Source organism: Leptodactylus fuscus, chromosome 3, assembly GCF_031893055.1.
Source record: "Leptodactylus fuscus isolate aLepFus1 chromosome 3, aLepFus1.hap2, whole genome shotgun sequence".
Taxonomy (NCBI): Eukaryota; Metazoa; Chordata; class Amphibia; order Anura; family Leptodactylidae; genus Leptodactylus; species Leptodactylus fuscus.
In genome coordinates this window covers 102962178-102982123 of record NC_134267.1, presented here as the reverse complement: position 1 = coordinate 102982123, position 19946 = coordinate 102962178, and the positions used below count along the sequence as shown (strand labels likewise).

Sequence of the window (19946 nt, the reverse complement as noted above, 5' to 3'; positions counted from 1 at the left end):
CAGTGAGTGTTGTATATACAAAAGGAGCAGTGGCAGAAATAACTAGACCGTGCACAGCCATGACTGTGACAACTGGTGACTTATCCAGACTTTTTTCGTGTGGCAGAGCTTGCTATGATGTTCACACTGATGACTGAATATCCTAAAGGTCCATTCACATGGAGTTTATTGGCGAGGATTTTGTCACTGAAATTCCACATGGAAAAAAAGCCTCCCATTGACAATGGACATCAAAGTTTCACTTATCAATAGATAAAAATGAAATACTGTGGGGCAGATATGCTGTGTCTGAGTTTTAGAATTTAATTTTAAAATTTATTAAAGTGTCTAATGCTGTTTGTTAACCCCTTCCCGACATGCGCCGTAATAGTACGGCGCGTGTCGGGTCTGTAACTATGGCGACCGCCCGCAGTAGACAACCGGCTCTAATGCCTCCGATCGGTCCCCGGACCGATCGGAGGCATTAACCCCTCCGGCGCTGCTGTCAAAGGCGCCGGAGGCGCCATCTTCCCGGCGGCGCATGGGCGCCACCATTTTGGCAGGGATCGCTGTCTCCTGGAGCATGCTCCAGGGCCGACCCCCCGTTGCCATGACAGCCGGGAGCCTTGTTAAGGGCTCCCAGCCAGTCTGCAAATTCTCTCTTTTGCAGGCTGGTGTATACAGCCTGCAAAAGAGATGATGCTTTTTTGCAATGCATTGCAATGCATTAGCATTGTAATGCATTGCATTAGTGATCAGACCCCCTGGGGTTCAACACCCCTAGGGGGTCTAATAAATGCAAAAAAAAAAATAAAAAAAAAGTAAAAAAAAATATAAAAAAATATAAAAAGTATTAAAAGTTCAAATCACCCCCCTTTCCCTAGAACAGATATAAAAGTAGTTAAAAACTGTGAAACATATACATGTTAGGTATCCCCGCGTCCGAAATCGCCCGCTCTACAAATCTATACAAATATTTTTCCTGTTCGGTAAACGCCGTAGCAGGAAAAATAGTCAAAAGTGCCAAACTGCCGTTTTTTCACTGTTTTAATTCTGCTAAAAATTTGAATAAAAAGTGATCAAAGCAATAACATTTCCCGAAAATGGTAGAACTAAAAAGTACACCCGGCCCCGCAAAAAAAGACGCCCTATGCATCCCCGTACACCTATGTATAAAAAAGTTACGGCCGTCGGAATATGGCGACTTTTAGAAAAAAAATTTTTTAACACCGTTTTGGAATTTTTTTTAGGGGTCAAAATGTAAATAAAACCATATAAATTTGGTATCCCTGGAACCGTACCGAAACACAGAATACAGGGGACATGTCATTTTGGCTGCACAGTGAACGCCGTAAAACCAAAGCCCGTAAGAAAGTCGCAGAAATGCATTTTTTCTTCAAATCCACCCCATTCTGATTTTTTTTCCTGCTTCCCAGTACATTATATAGAATAATTACTGGTGGCATCATGAAGAAAAAATTGTCCCGCAAAAATTAAGACCTCATATGACTCTGGGAGCGGAGAAATAAAAAAGTTATGGGGTTTAGAAGGGGAGTCAAAAACGAAAAACGAAAATCAAAAAATGCCATCGGCGGGAAGGGGTTAAATCTAACGTATTGTTAGGCAGTCTAGTCTAACAATACACTATTTATTAGTTGGTTAAAAAGTTCTTGACACAGTTTTGGCATCTTTTTAGCACATGGAGTCGCAGCTTAGGCCATGACCCTTTCCTGTGATGTCATGTCCTTTCCTGACATCTCAAACCCCCTTTTTGCATATGTTTAAAAGTATCTAAAGCACTTGATTAATGTGGTACACAGCATGTAAGGCTAAGGCCCCACATAGCAGGCCGCAGCCAAAAACTGCAGCGGAAAGTCATGACGTTTTTTCCCACAGCGCTTTTCACAGAAAGCCCACATAGTTTTCCTCTGCGAACTTACTGCTTCAATTATACCAATACAGAAACCAAGATCACAGCATAGATGGTATTGAAAAGAAAATATTAATAAAACCTAACTTTTAATCAAGTCAGTTAAATATAGAAGCATTCTAAAATTGCAAGTGTCCTCAACACCACACTGACACGTGCCCTCAGGGAGGTATATGTATATCTCCAATACCCTGGCAAATAGTGACTCTATATAGATAACTATCAGGAGATAGGTCCTATATGTACCACCTACTCCCTACAAAATGGTTATAGTTTTTCGTCAAAAAGTTGTAGGAAGTGTGTGTGTGTGTGGGGGGGGGTCTTCCAAGATCAACATCCCATGTGGTCTCCTGATAAGCTACCTGTGTGCCCATGGTGCCGTTATGTTGTCACACCAGCACACAGGTCTCTGCATGCAGGACAATAACAGACTACTAAGAGGGATAGATCAACACTCTACTGGTGCCAGTCTCAAATATGTAGGGTTCAGATACACCTCACAGGGCCGTACTGATAATCTCAAACATGTTTAGGTGTGTAAGGGGTAACCCATCTCCTATCTCCACACTTGACATTTAGGATAAATCAACTAAGGTCTCCTCAACAGATGTTTTTTCTAAATGAGAGCTGAAAACGGGTTCCAAGATCGAGTCATGCGAACCCAAGATACACTAGGTTCACACTAGCGTTCGGGTCTCCGTTCTGAGCTTTCCATCTTCTGCAGGCAGAAGACAGAAAGCTGTCAGAGCGGGTCCGGCCTTGAGCGTCGGTGAGCGTTTTATGCTCTCCACCACAAAACCGGTTTTTTTTTAAAACCAGACACAGAGTACTGCATGTCCGACTCTGTGTCCGATTTTAAAAAACCGGTTTCACGGCAGAGAGCATAAAACGCTCACCAGCGCTCACGGCCGGACATCTTTCAAACCCATTGAAATGAATGGGTATGAAAGAGTCCTGCAGATTTCCGTCTCCTGCCTCTGTTTTGTGCAGGAAACGGAAACCTGCAGAACGGAGACCAGGTGCAGATGTGAACGAGCCCTAACTCATAAATTTTAAGCTCTAATCACTTGTCTGTAGTAAATAATCTATCTCTACGCGTTTCTCCTCATGGTTCCGGGGTTCATCCGGAGCTGATGTAAATATAAGGGCAAGATCACCCTAGTCTTAGCTTGGAGTTAAGCCAAACTGTCCAGCAAAATAATAAACCTGCAGTGAAAACTGCACTTCCTGGGTGGTAAGCTTCAGTACTGATAGTAGCTACTACCCATTATTGTCCTACATGCGGAGACCTGCGTTCTGGTGTGACAACATAGCGGTACCGTGGGCACACAGGTGGCTTATCAAGAGACCACGTGGGATGTTGATCTTGGAGGCTAGTTATCTAGAAAACACCCCACCCCAAAAAAAAAAATAAAAAAATTGGGCCATTTTCTAGGGAATAGGTGATACATGTAGAACCTAGCCCCTGACAGATATCTATCTATAGACATTATTTGCCAAGGTATTAGATATACAGTATATATACACACCCCTGATGGAGGTGTATAAGATGCTGTAGAGGATGCTTGCAATTTTAGGACACTTCTATTTTTATCTGTTTTGATTAAAAGTTAAGTTTTCTTGATATTTTATTTTCAATAACATCTATTTTGTGATCTTTGTTTAATTGGGATGGTTTAGAACCCGCTGTCATGTACCTATACAGAAACCACTGGCATTTCCATATGTATATTTGATCTTCTGCAATTTACAAGGACAACATCTGCAAGGCGTTTGTATGTTCCCCCGCGTTTGTGTGTGTTTACTCCCATACACCAAACACATACTGATGGGGGGGGGGGTGAAATACAAATAGTAGTTTAAGGTTCTTCTATGTAATTTTCAAAAGTAGTTAGAACTTGAAAAACATATTGTTTTTCATTTGTTACACTATAAAAATAAAATATTTTCTTTAAACAAAAGCAATGTTATTTTTTTGTCAAATTGATGTAAAAATAACCAGAAGTATTTGTCACAAATGCAAACAATTCTTGCATAGCATTAGACAAACAGACAAGTCAATGTGCTTGGATAAACATGGAGCCACACTATGAAATACAGCAGAAATAACTGGCTCTGGTATGGCACTGATAACAATAACTTATCTTTACAGGCTGGAGGAGAATTATATTGTATGTGAAGGAGTTTGCCTGCCTCGGTGCATATTGTATGCACACTATTTAGACTTCTGCAGAAAGGAGAAATTGGAACCAGCATGTGCAGCAACCTTTGGAAAGGTATGTTATCTTTTTTTGACCCTTCGCTATATTCACATACCATGAAAAACATTGACATTCTCTTCCACATGATGTGGCATGAGCTGGCTGGTGTAGATGGTAAAGCAATAGCACGGTGCTCAGCAGGTAGTATGCATGGATTTAATTCTGCCTAATAAGACCATGCAGGAGACTCGCTGATAGTCATATGGTTACTTAAGTAACTGTACTGCCCAGCTTGAAATTGTGTCTTTCCATGGCCAATGTCAGATTGGGAGGCAACATATGCCTAGAGGTACACTTTGAGGCTACCCTGCTTTTTTTGTTGCAGATTTTGTTGCCTTTTTTGAACCAAAGCCAAGAATGTCTACAAATGGATTGGGAACTACAGTCCTATGAAAAAGTTTGGGCACCCCTATTAATCTTAATCATTTTTAGTTCTAAATATTTTGGTGTTTGCAACAGCCATTTCAGTTTGATATATCTAATAACTGATGGACACAGTAATATTTCAGGATTGAAATGAGGTTTATTGTACTAACAGAAAATGCGCAATATGAATTAAACCAAAATTTGACCGGTGCAAAAATATGGGCACCTCAACAGAAAAGTGACATTAATATTTAGTACATCCTCCTTTTGCAAAGATAACAGCCTCTAGTCGCTTCCTGTAGCTTTTAATCAGTTCCTGGGTCCTGGATGAAGGTATTTTGGACCATTTCTTTCTACAAAACAATTCAAGTTCAGTTAAGTTTGATGGTCGCCGAACATGGACAGCCCGCTCTCAAATGATCTGAAAACAAAGATTGTTCAACATAGTTGTTCAGGGGAAGGATACAAAACGTTGTCTCAGAGATTTAACCTGTCAGTTTCCACTGTGAGGAACATAGTAAGGAAATGGAAGACCACAGGGACAGTTCTTGTTAAGCCCAGAAGTGGCAGGCCAAGAAAAATATCAGAAAGGCAGAGAAGAAGAATGGTGAGAACAGTCAAGGACAATCCACAGACCACCTCCAAAGAGCTGCAGCATCATCTTGCTGCAGATGGTGTCACTGTGCATCGGTCAACTATACAGCGCACTTTGCACAAATACAAGCTGTATGGGAGACTGATGAGAAAGAAGCCGTTTCTGCACGTACGCCACAAATAGAGTTGCCTGAGGTATGAAAAAGCACATTTGGACAAGGCAGCTTCATTTTGGAAACAAAAATTGAGTTGTTTGGTTATAAAAAAAGGCGTTATGCATGGCGTCCAAAAAGAAACAGCATTCCAAGAAAAACACATGCTACCCACTGTAAAATTTGGTGGAGGTTCCATCATGCTTTGGGGCTGTGTGGCCAATGCCGGCATCGGGAATCTTGTTAAAGTTGAGAGTCGCATGGATTCCACTCAGTATCAGCAGATTCTTGAGAATAATGTTCAAGAATCAGTGACGAAGTTGAAGTTACGCCGGGGATGGATATTTCAGCAAGACAATGATCCAAAACACCGCTCCAAATCCTCAGGCATTCATGCAGAGGAACAATTACAATGTTCTGCAATGGCCATCCCAGTCCCCAGACCTGAATATCATTGAACATCTGTGGGATGATTTGAAGCGGGCTGTCCATGCTCGGCGACCATCTAACTTAACTGAACTTGAATTGTTTGTCCAAAATACCTTTATCCAGGATCCAGGAACTGATTAAAAGCTACAGGAAGTGACTAGAGGCTGTTATCTTTGCAAAAGGAGGATCTACTAAATATTAATGTCACTTTTCTGTTGAGGTGCCCATACTTTTGCACCGGTCAAATTTTGGTTTAATGCATATTGCACATTTTCTGTTAGTACAATAAACCTCATTTCAATCCTGAAATATTACTGTGTCCATCAGTTATTAGATATATCAAACTGAAATGGCTGTTGCAAATACCAAAATATTTAGAACTAAAAATGATTAAGATTAATAGGGGTGCCCAAACTTTTTCATAGGACTGTATATAGGAGGTTCTTATACTTCTACCTTCCGCTCATCCACTCCTGGCTTTGGCTCAAAAAACTGCAACAAAATAAGCTGCTTTTCCACAACGTAGCCTGAATCACAGACATATAGAATGTTGTAAGGATGAAGCCCCATGTTGCGGAAATGCAGCTTTTTTTGTTGCAGATTTTACTGTGTTTTTTAAGCTAAAACCAGTGGTAGATTGAGCAATAGGTAGAAGTAGAAGTTCCTATATAGTTTCCATTTCTTTCATAGCCATTCTTGGCTTTAGCTCCAAAAAATGCAGCAAAACCTGTAACAAAAAAATAAGTGTTTCTGCAACATGGGGCCTCAGCCTAAGACATTATACAACTACTATATGATGTAATTCTGCAAATATGCTATATGGTTTTGAAATGTATTATGTTCCATATACAGCTCCAACATATTTACTGTACAGATATTGTCATGAAAACATCAGCTTCTGCCCCAAATAGGGCTATATGCAGTATACGGCTCATAGTAAACATGCCATCCACAATCGCAGAAATATTGTATAGAAAGGCATGCATTGTGCAGAATTTGTTATGTAATTGAATAGAATTTTATAAGAAGTTGCTAAAATTAATTGCTTGCTCAAAAGTAGCTCAAAATGTATTGTCGAATTAAACATATGTTTTCTGTGTTCATGTTAGTATCGGGATCCTTATTATACCTCTTATAAGGAAATTATTTAGTTCTATGAGAGAAGTCCACATCTATAAAGAGGTGTTATACCTATTTGCTTTAGTCTTCATATTACAACCTGAAGAAAAATATATCAGAGAAAAGAATATTAGACCAAAACTAGTTCAGGACACATGTACAGAGGCATTTATGGTTATAAAAAAGAAAGGGAATTACTCATCTTATATATTTTTGGCATATTGACCTGATTTGTCACACATATCTGATAAGGGGCTCCAGTACTCCAGAGAGCAGGAGACAAAATGGCCACATCTGCATAACTATCATCCACCATAACTTATGGGAGCAACAGAAACAGCTGAGTGCAACCAGTTGTCTTCCTTCTCTATGGAGTGCCAAACAAGGGTTTAGATTTTCTCTATCTTCCTAATATGCAGAGTTCCTGAATTAGAACCCTAAGGCTGGGTTCACACGGGTTTTTTTGGGCAGGATTTTAATGCAGAATCCGCCTCAGAATCCGATCCCAAAAAAATGCCTCCCATTGATTTCAATGGGAGCTGTTCACTTCTTTTTTCCGCAAGCGGTTTTGTGCCGCTCGAGGAAGAAAAGAAGCGACCTGCCCTTTCTTGCGGCGGAATCCATGACAGCGTCCAAGGCGTGACACCTCCCTCCCGACTAGGCCCATTCATTTGGGCCTAATCTGTAGCAGAATGCCGTGAGTGGATGCCGATGCAGTTGCAGTTAGCCGTTTTTTTGGACCGGATTCAGAGCCTTTGTGTCAAAATCACACAGCATTGGAGCACAGAAAAAATATGTGACACTGAAAGTGATATCAGAATGTGCTTCATGACCGTCCATTTAAGTGGAGAATAATGGATGGCATTTGAACAAACCTCATCCGCATTCTGTAACTAATCCGTGCAGGAAAAAGTACTTAAAGTTTTGCAAAGCACTGGACAGTTATAAAGCCACAACATGTCAGTTATTGCTGCTGGCTTTAATCCCAGGTTTAACTTGCAGTGCAAAAGGTTGAATGCTGAAGGAAACATGCAGTGATTCCTGCAAGTGTGTCTCAGCAAGAACAGCAAGATTTCGGATGGTATTTGCCATGATGCTTTCATGGAGAAAGCTTTGAATTTTCCTAAAGGAAATTCAACAGCATGTCCCTCCTGTGTGGCCCAAGCCCAAGGAATTGTCTTAGTTTAGAAATCAGGGAAATCTTGTCCTACAGCTTGTCTGTATAATATATCCCTCTTCTCTGCTGCCAACACTCAGAATTTACCTTTTTTGGAAGATCTATTTGTACAACAGATTGTATAATTATTTTTTTTTCAAAAGATTTAAAGTTTGTTAATCTCTGTACTTTTAGGATGCGTTCACACAATGTAAAATGGAGCGCAAGCTGGCACGTATACGCGTGTCAGCATTTTGCATGCTCAAAAAGATCCCATTGATTTCAATGGGAGTTACGAGCGTATACACCGCGTAATTTTGCGCCCGTAATTTTGCGGCCGCGTGAACGCACCCTTATCCTATCATAATCTGTCTTAGGCAGTGGTGTAAGTCTTATAGGCCTCAATGCAATCTTATGTCCAGGGCCCCCTACCTCATCCCTAGAGTGAATTCTTGATAGTGATGGTTACGGGTACTAAGGAGTTTAATCAACATTAGTGTGGTTAGGATAATCTGTGGGTCTGCTTGGCTTATGGGCCAGATGGAAGCTGAAATTTCAATACTGATTCCAATGCTTATGGGCCCTCTAAGGCTCCTGGGCCACAGTGCGACTGCACCCTCTGCACCCCTTCAAGTTACGTCCCTAGCCCTAGGGTTTTACGAGGCTTGATGCTACTAATGGTGGTGGTCTCTGACCCACATAGCCTGGATACCTGAAGCCTATATCACCAGATTATATTTCATAGTTAGGGTAAGTTCACATGGCAGAAAGTGAGGCTTTTTCGTGCAGCTGGTCGTGAAGGGATGTCGATACAGTGTATCCGACATGCCATTCATCTGGGCCTAATCAGGAGGGAGTCTCAAGCCGAAAACGCTGACTCAGCCGCAGAATCCGCGTGAAGTTAGGTCATGTTGCATTTTTTTCTGCGTTCTTTTAGACGTTTTTTGAGGCGAAATCCACATCAAAATCCACCTGTAAAAACCTTTGTGTGAACTTATCCTTATACTGTTATTTAGGCAGCTGTCTGGTTGTGTCATTTGTACACTGTTTCATTGCATTATTTTGGCACTAGTTGATACAACCTGTATGCAGTGGGGTCATAGCATTGATGATAGATTCTGTAGGGTAACTGAATTTCATTTCTCTGCTGCCATATTGTTTTTAATTGCAATTAGTCAATTTTCTAACAACATTATACAAAACAAATGCATGTAATACAACAGTCAGATATAATATACAAAGTGAATAAAAGTGAAATATTTACCACTACAACATGAGGGCAGCTTATTGAAGCTTATTCTGAGCATCCCTAATTTATCACATTAGCCAATAATCACGTAATACTTTATTACACAGAAATTGTAAACTTTAAAGCCCTCCAATATCAGTGTATCTGTGCCATCAGATGTTGACCTCCCGACTGTCTACTTAAGTGTTTATTTTTCCTCAGGAAATAAGAGTGTGACAGCGGCTTATTCTTTTTCCTCCATTAAAATAAACAAGCACACATGAGTAAACTGAATTTACGTGGTTATTCTGGAGTTGGGAGGAGAGCTGCTCTATGTGGTTTAGTTAGCAGTTTGCTAATTCGTAATCATCTGGTGGTCTGCACCATTGTTGTATAAAATGTTTACTTGGATTCTTTGACTATTTATATACTGATAGTCACACTTAACTTATCTCTAAATGACATTATTTGACATTATTGACTAGTCTAAGTTGAAAGGGAAAACAATTCAGAGCAGTTTGTAAATCTAATCCTCAGAAAAGGCTAAAGCCCCATGCAGCGAAAGCGAACCAGCCGCAGCGAAAATGCACTGTGGGAAAAACTCTGGTGGAAATGCATCAGGTTTTATTCCTGCAGCACTTTTCACTGTTATCCTCTGTGGACTTTCTGCTTCAATTATACCTATAGGGAAACCACCAGCATTTCAAAGCTACAAGTGACATGCTGCAGTTTCCAAAAACGCTGCATTTACGCTACGAGGGGTCCTGGCGTAAAGTTGAAGCAAAAACACAGAGTTTTAAATTACCTGCAAATGCTGTGATTTCTGAACCATTTTTGACAAAAATTGCAGCATGTCAATTATACATACGGAAATGTTGGCAGTTTCTACATAGGTATAACCAGAAAGTCCTCAGAGTTTTCCTGTGAAAACTCCTATGTGATTTTTTTTTTTTCATACAAAAATGTTGTGCCAATTTGCATTTTTATATAACTCACTTCACTTTAGGCAAAGGAACCTTGTTGAGGAAATTTTACTGTACCAGCAAAGCGAATGAGATTTTGCTTAATCTCATCCACACATTGAAGGATATAATGTGCCCATTTTTGAAAAATACAACAGGTTAAGTTTAGCTGTGGAATTACAAGTGGTTTCCCTATAAGTTTAATATTTTGTTTACTTTATGTATTTTTTTATTAAATGGTGGGGGCTTTTTTTTTTTAGAAAAAAAAATAACTTTGTTTATTTTTTTATATACTTTATTTTAAACTTTTCCATTTTTTTTATTTTTCCTTTTTTCCTTTCCCACAAGGAGATTTGAACCGGGGATCTTCTGATCCCCAATTGCAGTGTAGTCCAATACATTGGATTTCATTACATTGCACATGGGGTCCCTATTTGCAATAGGAAAAGGCAGTCAGGATGTCATTACTCCTTCTCCTGGCACCCATGGTATCCTGCAATCTCATCATACGGGATCCAAGGGATGGCAGGGAAAGGGGCAGAACCACCTTGATGCTGTGATCACTATATAGCCAAGACCTGAAGGTAATGCTGCAGACACAGATCCTGCGCATGCAGCACTACAGCGCCATACTATTACTAGATGTAAAAGCTGGCAAGGGGTTAAAGATGCAGTGAATTTATCAAATATTTTGCAAAAACAATATATTTGGCAAAAAGTGGCAATGCAATGGAGGGGATTTATGACATTTTTCTTCTTATTCTGTGCTTTTTTTTAATGTTTTGTGGTTTGTAAGGCTGCGGTCACACTAGTGTTAGGTGACCATTTGGGGACTCCGTCCCCCACTCTGTTTAAAATATATTAAGAGGCTTCTTGCCAGACTTTTATCTCCACCCGGTGGAGAACTGGCAAACCCCATTATAGTCTATGGACTCCGCAGGTTTCTGTGGGTAACTGCTTTTTTAAGCGGATATGGTTTCCATTTTTCTGGTCCCCAAGTGGACCCAAAGAACGGAGACCCAAACGATAGTGTGAGCCTGGTGTTTGAGACTGCATTTCGAAAATCCCCAAAGTATCTGAAAGCAGTGAGATCATAATTTCATCTAGAGGTGAATTTGTGCAAGATTTATTATTACACATGGTGTACCTTTATAGTAAATTAGACACATGGAAATATACTTCATAAGAAAGGCAAATACAACTGGAAAAGTTCAAAAACTATGCAAATTGTATTCCCCCTATTGACAGTAAAAATTGTATTTACAGATTGACAGAATTAGGACCTAGAAATTTATATGGGTATAAAAAGTGGAGGTTGAAATTAAATCACATAGCATATATGGGTTAGCTCAAATGCATAGTCCTGTATTTTCCCTTGAGACTTTAATTGTGTAATTGTAATTGTGTTTAGAGCTAAGACTCCACATAGTGAAATGCTGAAAAACACTGCAGAAAAGATTACTTTGAAAATTCTTTGAATTTTTGTGGCAGTTATTTCTGTATTTCCTCTTACCCTATTAAATCTTTAAGGAAAATACTCATGATGCCACAGCTAAAATTATCTTTTTTTCCCGCATGTGTGGATTAGAACTGACTTGATGGATAAAAAGCTCAAGCATGGTTATCCAAACCCTCTTTTTAACATATACTATTACCGTTTGTATTTAGATAACTTTCCTTTTATACTTAACACCTGTCAAATCTATGTACAGTATATTTCCTGTATGTGCTTCTCAATTGTTGTTTTTGTGTTTTCTTATTTTATGTCAATAAAAAAATATAAAAAAGAAAATCTCATTCACTTTTCAGGTACTGAAAAAAGGCTGTGTTTTTTTCCACTGTGTTTCCGCAGCATGAGCTTTAGATTTTTCAATTTTTACCAGCCAAAGCTAGAAGTGCACTTAGCAGAAGTGAAAAGTATTGATGTTTCCTTTATATTTCCCATTCATTCTGAAGCCACACTTTAAGCCAACTCAAAAAACAGCACAAATTGCACCAAAAAAATCTGCTTTTCTGTAACTTATGACTTCATCTTAAAAGGGTTGTAAAGCTTTATAATATGGCTGCTTTTTTCACAGTGCTACAACTGTTTTCAGGTTTTGTGTGGTATTGCAGCCCACCTCCATTAACAACAATGGAGTTTATCATGGATAGATGTGACACTAGTTCTGAAAGCAGCCATGTTTTCATATCTTGCACCCCCCCCTTAGGCCGGGACTCCACGTGCCGTAAACACTGTGGTTTGCCTGTGGAGGAAATGCCGTGGAAAAAAATGCAGCATCTTACAGTCACAGTAAAGAGAATGGGATTCTAATGAATCCCATCGCCACTTTGCGTTAATATACTCGCGATGGATATGCAGCGATTTCCAAAACCATCAATTATTCCCACGGAAACCTAGCAGTTTCCCTATAGGTATACTTGAAGCAGAAAGTCCACAGAGGAAAACTCTGCGTATATTCTGTCGGAAGCGCTGCGGGAAGAAACACAGTGTTACTACTGTATTTTTCCAGAAGTGCTTTTTTCCTGCAGGACGTCACGTGGGGCCTTACCCTAAAAGAGAATCTGTCACCAAGTACAAGATACTAAATGCCATACATCACTGATTCTCCTGATCAATTTGGTGGTCTTATGTTTAAAATCCATCCACCTGTCCAAAAAGATATGGCACCTGTAAGATTATACTGTAGCTGTGATTCTATGAGGAAATAAAAGGAGAATCCAAACTGGTTTACATATAATCTTCCATCTTTTGACTAGGTAGATGGATTTTAAAAAGAAAAACTTCAGATTGTTCAGGGGAACAGCAAGAATCAAATGATGTATGTTATTTTACATTTTGTATGTTGTGACTGATTCTCTTTAAGGTATGATCACAATAAAAAAAAAAGTCATGGCAATATTTTAAATGTAAAATCAATTTGCATTGTATTTAGTTTTCAATTTCTGTGACATGCAATGTTTTAATTGATGTTTTGCAGACAATTCGCCAAAAGTTCCCACTTCTGACCACGAGAAGATTAGGCACCAGAGGTCATTCAAAGTAAGACCAGTAGTTTATGTGCACTGTGTAAATGGCCCCATCCTCTTGTCATTAGGTATATACCCCTGCAATTAAGCAAAATCCTCAAAGGTAATAAATTGTAAAGATGTGAAGAACTGTGAGTGAACTAGATGACTCCAGAAAGGTAAAATTACAGCCCTATAGAGTATACTGTATATGATATGTACTAAGAGGAAGAGTGAAATCTAACATCAACCTTATTTATTAGTTGTGATTTAGGTGGTAGAAAATAAACCAGATGACAGCTGGCCTCATGATAACATGTTATTGCAGGCTTCAGATAGCTTCCTTATATCAATCTGCTTATCAGTCATTGCTTGTGGCACTGCATGATAACATGAGGTCTTACGGGTGCACACACAAAAAGTGAACATATGTTGCAGGAAATGTATAGTATCTTTCAAATAAAGGAGCCATAAATATAACAAATTAAATATCAGCCTCCATCTAAAACAAGATATTGTCTAAATTGAAATAATATGTTACAAAAAACTGTGAGAATTAGTAAAAAGGTAGACAAATACTGCAGATTTTCTAAAATGTGTCACTTTAGATGTTATTATAAAACGTGTTTATTACATGTAAAGTATTATACAGACAAAATTAGGCACTATAATGTTAACACAATGAAACAAACCATATAGTTCCTGCTCGTAAGAGCTTACAATCTATTAGGAATAGTAGTGATGGTGCAATGGTTCAGTTTTTTTTTAAAAGACAAGTTAACCCAAGCATGGTTACTTTTAAGAACAGTGCATCATGGTATAAGGAACAATGTAGAGGAAAGGGTTACAAAGAAGAGTTACTTTAAGGAGGAAAAATAGCAAGGAAGAATTAGATTAGGGATTGTGATAATTCTGCCTAAAACTACATGTATGTGTTTTAGAAATCGTTTGTAACTGTGAAAGCTGAGTAGTAATGTGATTGTCCAGGGTAGAGCATTCCAGAGAGTATATGCAACTCATGATAAGTCTTGTAGAGGTGACTAATTCAGGCAAAGGTCCCACATAGCGAGCTGCAGACAAAAGAGTTTTTCTCTGCGGGCTTTCTGCTTCAGCTATACCTATACAGAAAACGCCATAGCTATAATTGACATGCTGCGATCTATAAAAATACAATTGTTTTTGAAATCTTAGCATAGCTAAGGCCCCACATTGTCGAAACACATGCTTTTTGTTGCAGATTTTGCTAAGTTTTTCTTTTGAGCCAAAGTCAGGCAGAAGGGAAATGACTTAGAGCTTTCTTCATATTTTACATTCCTTTTCTAACCACCCCTGACTTTGGCTCAAAAAAACAAAGAACAAAATCTGCAACAAAAAAACGCTGCGTTTCTGCAAATGGGGTCTTAGCCTAAGACAGCCTCTCATCACAGCCAGTTTCTCATTAGGAATTACTATGTGTCTTTAGCTTTTATGGACAAATAGAGTTCTAATAAGAATTAGGAATCATTATATCCTGTGATGCATGACCTCGGACTAACTCAGATACTGTCCCTAAGGTCAATGTTTACACTCTCACCCATTGTTAGAGAAGCCTGTTTGACATCTTTTAACAAACTAAAAAAAAATGTTGGGAATGTTGTTCAAAAAGAATGTTGGGAATTGCAGTGCAATAGTGATGAAAGTAATAAAAATATTTTAAAAAGCCCCTCTAAATATGTAATATATTGATACCTGAAATATTAATGTCTTTTATCTATAATATCTCTTAACATAGGTATCATTACTATGGTATTGGAATAAAGGAAAGCAGTGCTTATTACCATTCAGTATACTCAGGAAAAGGACTGACAAGGTAAAAGTATCTTCACGTGTTTGAACAAGCGACCTCCAAATTGTGACTTTCCAGATGACTTTATGTTGATGAAAATATTGTACGTCTCAGTATGCTGTTCATTGTACAGGCAGCATGTTATAATAGTAATGTATAATAATAAATTTTATTTATATAGCGCCAACATATTCCGCAGCACTGTACAATTTGTAGGGTTCAAATACAGACAGAAAGATACATAACAAAGAACGTCATTTCACACAATGGGACTGAGGGCCCTGCTCGCAAGAGCTTACAATCTATGAGGTAGAGGGGGTGACACAAGAGGTAGCAGGGGCGGCACTGCTTATACAGTGGTCAGACAATTTTGTAATAGAGGTTACTGTCATTACACAAAAAACTTTATGAGCCATCACTAGTGGTGTCCTGTAACATGTGGATGGAGCTTGGACCTATAAAGTTAACCTGAAAAGGCATCATATCATGTGGGGTAATGTGGGAGCGAGGACAGAGGAAGGTTAAATTTTGGGGATTCTAATTATAGTACGTTAGAAATTGTGATAGGCCTGTCTGAAAAGATGTGTCTTTAGTTTGCGTTTGAAACTGTAGAAATTGGGAGTTAATCTGACTGTCCGGGGTAGAGCATTCCAAAGAAGTGGTACAGCTCGGGAGAAGTCTTGTATACGAGCGTGGGAGGTTCTGATAATAGAGGATGTAAGTGTTAGGTCATTGAGTGAACGGAGAGCACGGGTTGGGCGGTAGACAGAGATGAGGGAGGAAATGTAGGGAGGTGCAGCATTATGGAGAGCCTTGCGGATGAGGGTGATTATATTGTATTCTATAATGAATAGGCAGCCAATGTAGCGACTGGCACAGACCAGAGGCATCGCTGTAGCGTCTAGCCTGATAGATGAGCCTGGCCGCTGCATTCAGAATAGATTGTAGAGGGGAGAGTTTAGTGAGGGGAAGACCGATTAGTAAGGAGTTACAGTAGTCAAGGCGAGAATGAATCAGAGAGACATTAAGTGTCTTTAGTGTATCTCTGGTGAGGAAAGGGCGTATTCTGGAGATGTTTTTGAGGTGGAGGTGACATGAACGTGTTATAGAGCCGTAGCAGTGGAGCAGATTGAGATATTTGTGATATAATAGTATGGTATAAAGATTTAGTATAACCTGTCATTTAGCCATTTCTATGTGGTGGATTCAAGGAGTCAGTCCTATCAGTGATCGACAGCTATGTCCTTCATTCCTCAACATAGAAAGAGCAGATATTTTCATGGATAAATGACAGGTTATACTGAGGCTTTCACGTAACACTATAGATCAGGGGTCAGGAACCTATGGCTCACAAGCCAGATGTGGCTCTTTTGATGGCTGTATCTGGCTCACAGACAGGGGTGTAACTACCGGCTGTGGGCCCCACAAGCACTATTATACTCGGGGGTCTTTTTGGACCCCCAAGTATAATGATCAGAGGCCAAGGAGAGGTAAGGGAACATAAAAAAACCAGTGGTACTTACCTCTCTGGGCTCCAGGCAGGCTTCGGGCCTACTTGCGTGACATCCCAGATATCACATGACCAGGGCCTGCGTCCATATGCGTCACAAGCCCCCCCAGTCACATTTATCAATAACTGTAGAGGTCGATTTGTAACATACAAATGATAGTAGTAGTAAGGTATAACGTATTTATTTATTTATTTTCCTAAATAAGGTTTTCCGGAAGCAAGCTAAAGAGTGAGGTAAGTCTTAGAATCTGTACCTAAGCGTTGGTATTTGTTATAGTATTATTATTACTATGATTATTCTTATCACAGTGATACAATTATACCACTTTTTGCTTGCATATTGGTCTTTACTTTTCTTTCTTCACATACTGTAGAAGTTGATGAAGTAGCAAAAAACCTTAACAGTTGTCTGCATTTGTTACTATGCATGCTGCTCTATTGTTTTAGTAGATAAAAATGGGAAATTGATGGAAAATTCTAACATAATGTGATCTTCAAATACCTATTTTGTAATGAATCGGTCTTATTTTTTATGGTGCCTTATATAATGCCCGTGCTGCCATTGTAATCAATGTTCAAAGACGTACTTTTGTCAATGGCATAGGGTCGATTGGTATGTGTGCTATGCCATGTCTATATCAATTTAGACAAGTCACATGGCTAAGGTAACCATGCTTATATCCCCACCTACTAACCCACTACATGACTTCAAAGTAAGGCTGGGTGATTAATCTAATAAATTTGATTGATTTGCCATTTTAAGAACCCAACTATTCTGTTTTTTAACATAATTGCTGTATTCATTTTCAAATACCTCAAAATGGCAGCCTTGTGCCAAACTACAAGGTGAAGAAGTTCCTGAGTTCTGTAATGTCTGTCAGCATAGTAATGCTGTTTCTAGTATGTCCTTACCAGAAGTAGGAGATTTTTATTCAGCTATCCACATTGCTTTTGAGACTGTCTGCATGCCCTGCCATAGGTGACAACTGTCCTGAACTATATTACCTCCTGAGTCCTGTCTAGACCCGTATATCTAGCTCTGCAGGCCATAGTCAGGTACTTTGCAGCACTTCATGGGCCCAGGAGCTAAATGTTAAAGTGCACTGGAGCAAAGAGCAGATAAGGGATTGTCTCCTGGACCTAATCACAGCTCCTAGAAGTGAGAGCTGTAATAATGGCTGCCCCTAAAGCCTGAGAAAGAACTTCCTTAGGGTCCATTTACATCAGTCTTTCTCAAAGTGGGCGATAACGCCCCCTTGTGGGCGCTGGAGGCCTATAGGGGGGCAGTAAAGGGCACAGAGAAGATTGGGGGGCGTTGAAGCGGTTTAGGGGAGGCGATGGCTAATTTAAAGGGGTGGTATAACAATGATTCTATCTATACTGCTTGTTAATGTGGATTTAAGACTTTTCCTAAATACACTGCTTCAGCAAAACTGCTTTGTTTGTCCAGTATCTTACTTTATTCACTTCATTATGGACACTAGCACCTGGCCCCCTGCTCATTGCTGAGGGAGCCACATGACGTAGCTCCCTGCTGTGTGGGGGGAGACGGGGGGGGGGGCTGAGTGTACGGAGCCAGCCTGTGTCTGCCCCACACATACACATCACATACACATCACCTAGGTCCCTGCTGTGAGATAGAGGGGGGTGTGTGGAATAAGTGCTGCTTTCTTATATAAAGCAGTCTAAATCCTACTGGGCTAAAAGGACCTGGTCTCTCTGTTCACTAGGATAAAGCTTTATTATATAGAGCAGGCTGCTAGTGGGCAGAGGAGCCAGGTCCTTTAGGAAACCCCGTACAAGGTAAATCCAAGTCTACAGGACCTTTTGATGACATCACAGGCCCTTCAGTCATCCCATAGGATCACGCTATGTGGTGGGCGGAGCTACACGCTAATTTGGGGGTGGGGCTAATTGATGCGAGCAAACAGGAAGAAAGAAGATTTTTAGGCAGCTTAGAAGGCAGATCAAGCTTCATGAGGCTACCCCTTTAAAATTGTTTTTTTGCTTTTAACACAAACTTTACCGCTCCTTTACGCTTAACGCGCGTTTCCTCGTGTAACGCCATCCAGGGGACTAGACAGTAACTATTTCCTGTCCAAAAGTTGTCAAACTGTACTATAGATGGCGGTAAGCTCCAATGCGAAGCGAGAAGTTTCTAGTCCATTCTCGAAAGTACTAGGCCCGCCCGCTGCCTCATATAAAAGCGCATGCGCCATCATGTCACAGCCAGTCATGTCATTCGACGATATTACGAAAACAAGTGAATTTAGCGACTAGGTAAAGTGCTGTACGTGCGGTGGTGAATACTGTGAGTGGTGTCATTAGCAAGTTTTTAATACTAGATTCTTTACATTACCCTCATCAGAAAGTCTTATTTTCACATGACACACATAATTTAATTATTAACATAATGACTGCGATTGTGATTCTTAAGATGTAGTAAAGTAAAAAAAATTGGGGGGGGGGGCGCTAGAAAATAATTAATTCTCGTAGTGGGCGGTAGACAAAATAAGTTTGAGAACCTCTGATTTACATGGAATAAAATGGTGAGGAATTTGGTGTGGAATTTCAGTGCTGAAAAAATGGGTTCCTTTTTCTGCTTGCAGCACTGTAGTCCTGGGTTTGAATCCTGCCAGGAAAAACACCTGCAAGTAGTTTGTATGTTCTCCCCGTGCTTGTGTGGATTTCCTCCCATTCTACAATGACATACTGATAGGACAAAAAAATGAACATTGTGATCCCTATTTGGGGCTCACAAGCTACATAAAAAATAAAAAAAATTAAAAAAAATGAGCAGAATAAAATACAGCCTTAACTTCAGGCAAAACAAGAAACAAAATCCTGCTCATCTGAGCTACTAACTAAACAGTAATAATTATCTAACTATATGTGTGGCTTACTAACAGACAAAGAAATAAGTATGATACAGTCTCATCAGACTCAGAGTATCAGGACAGACTCAGCCGCCTCCTCTCATTCCCTGGATCTGCCCTGAAGTGCAGGCTTTTCAGCCTGTTATGGGCCAGTAATGAGCGTAGGACCCACACCTAGGCTGAAGCCTACTCTAGACCCACCCTGGACCACACATAGGTCAGAAACCTGGGTTGATATAGCGGCACTCCAGCACTTTGCCTGTCACCTTCTCACAACTGGCATACACTGCTCAGAGTCATTGATCAGTCAGTCTTGCCAAAATCAGTGGGTTTGGCCTACATTAATGTAACATGTATGACAAGCTTTACTGTATTCATTAATGTAATGAGATAATCCTACCTCCCTGCACTTAAAGTTAATTAACGCTTTCTAAACAGATGGCATATGCCCTCGCTGAAATCTAATACTAGCCATATTCCAGATAAACACTCACAGTCAATCCATTAGTTTTACTAAATGATATAAAAGTTTCCTTTTCATGAGGAAGGC

At 39.8% G+C, this 19946-nt stretch overlaps 1 protein-coding gene across 1 annotated transcript in view; it reads left to right on the top strand.

Moving 5' to 3' along the window:
• Window positions 1-19946, top strand: part of RFX6 (regulatory factor X6) — a 93493-nt gene that overhangs the window by 12946 nt on the left and 60601 nt on the right. Inside the window, exons 3-6 of the mRNA XM_075268089.1 lie at window positions 4062-4185; window positions 13158-13219; window positions 14957-15034; window positions 16727-16754. Coding sequence (XP_075124190.1) covers window positions 4062-4185; window positions 13158-13219; window positions 14957-15034; window positions 16727-16754 — 292 coding nt within the window. The remainder of the gene's footprint in view (window positions 1-4061; window positions 4186-13157; window positions 13220-14956; window positions 15035-16726; window positions 16755-19946) is intronic.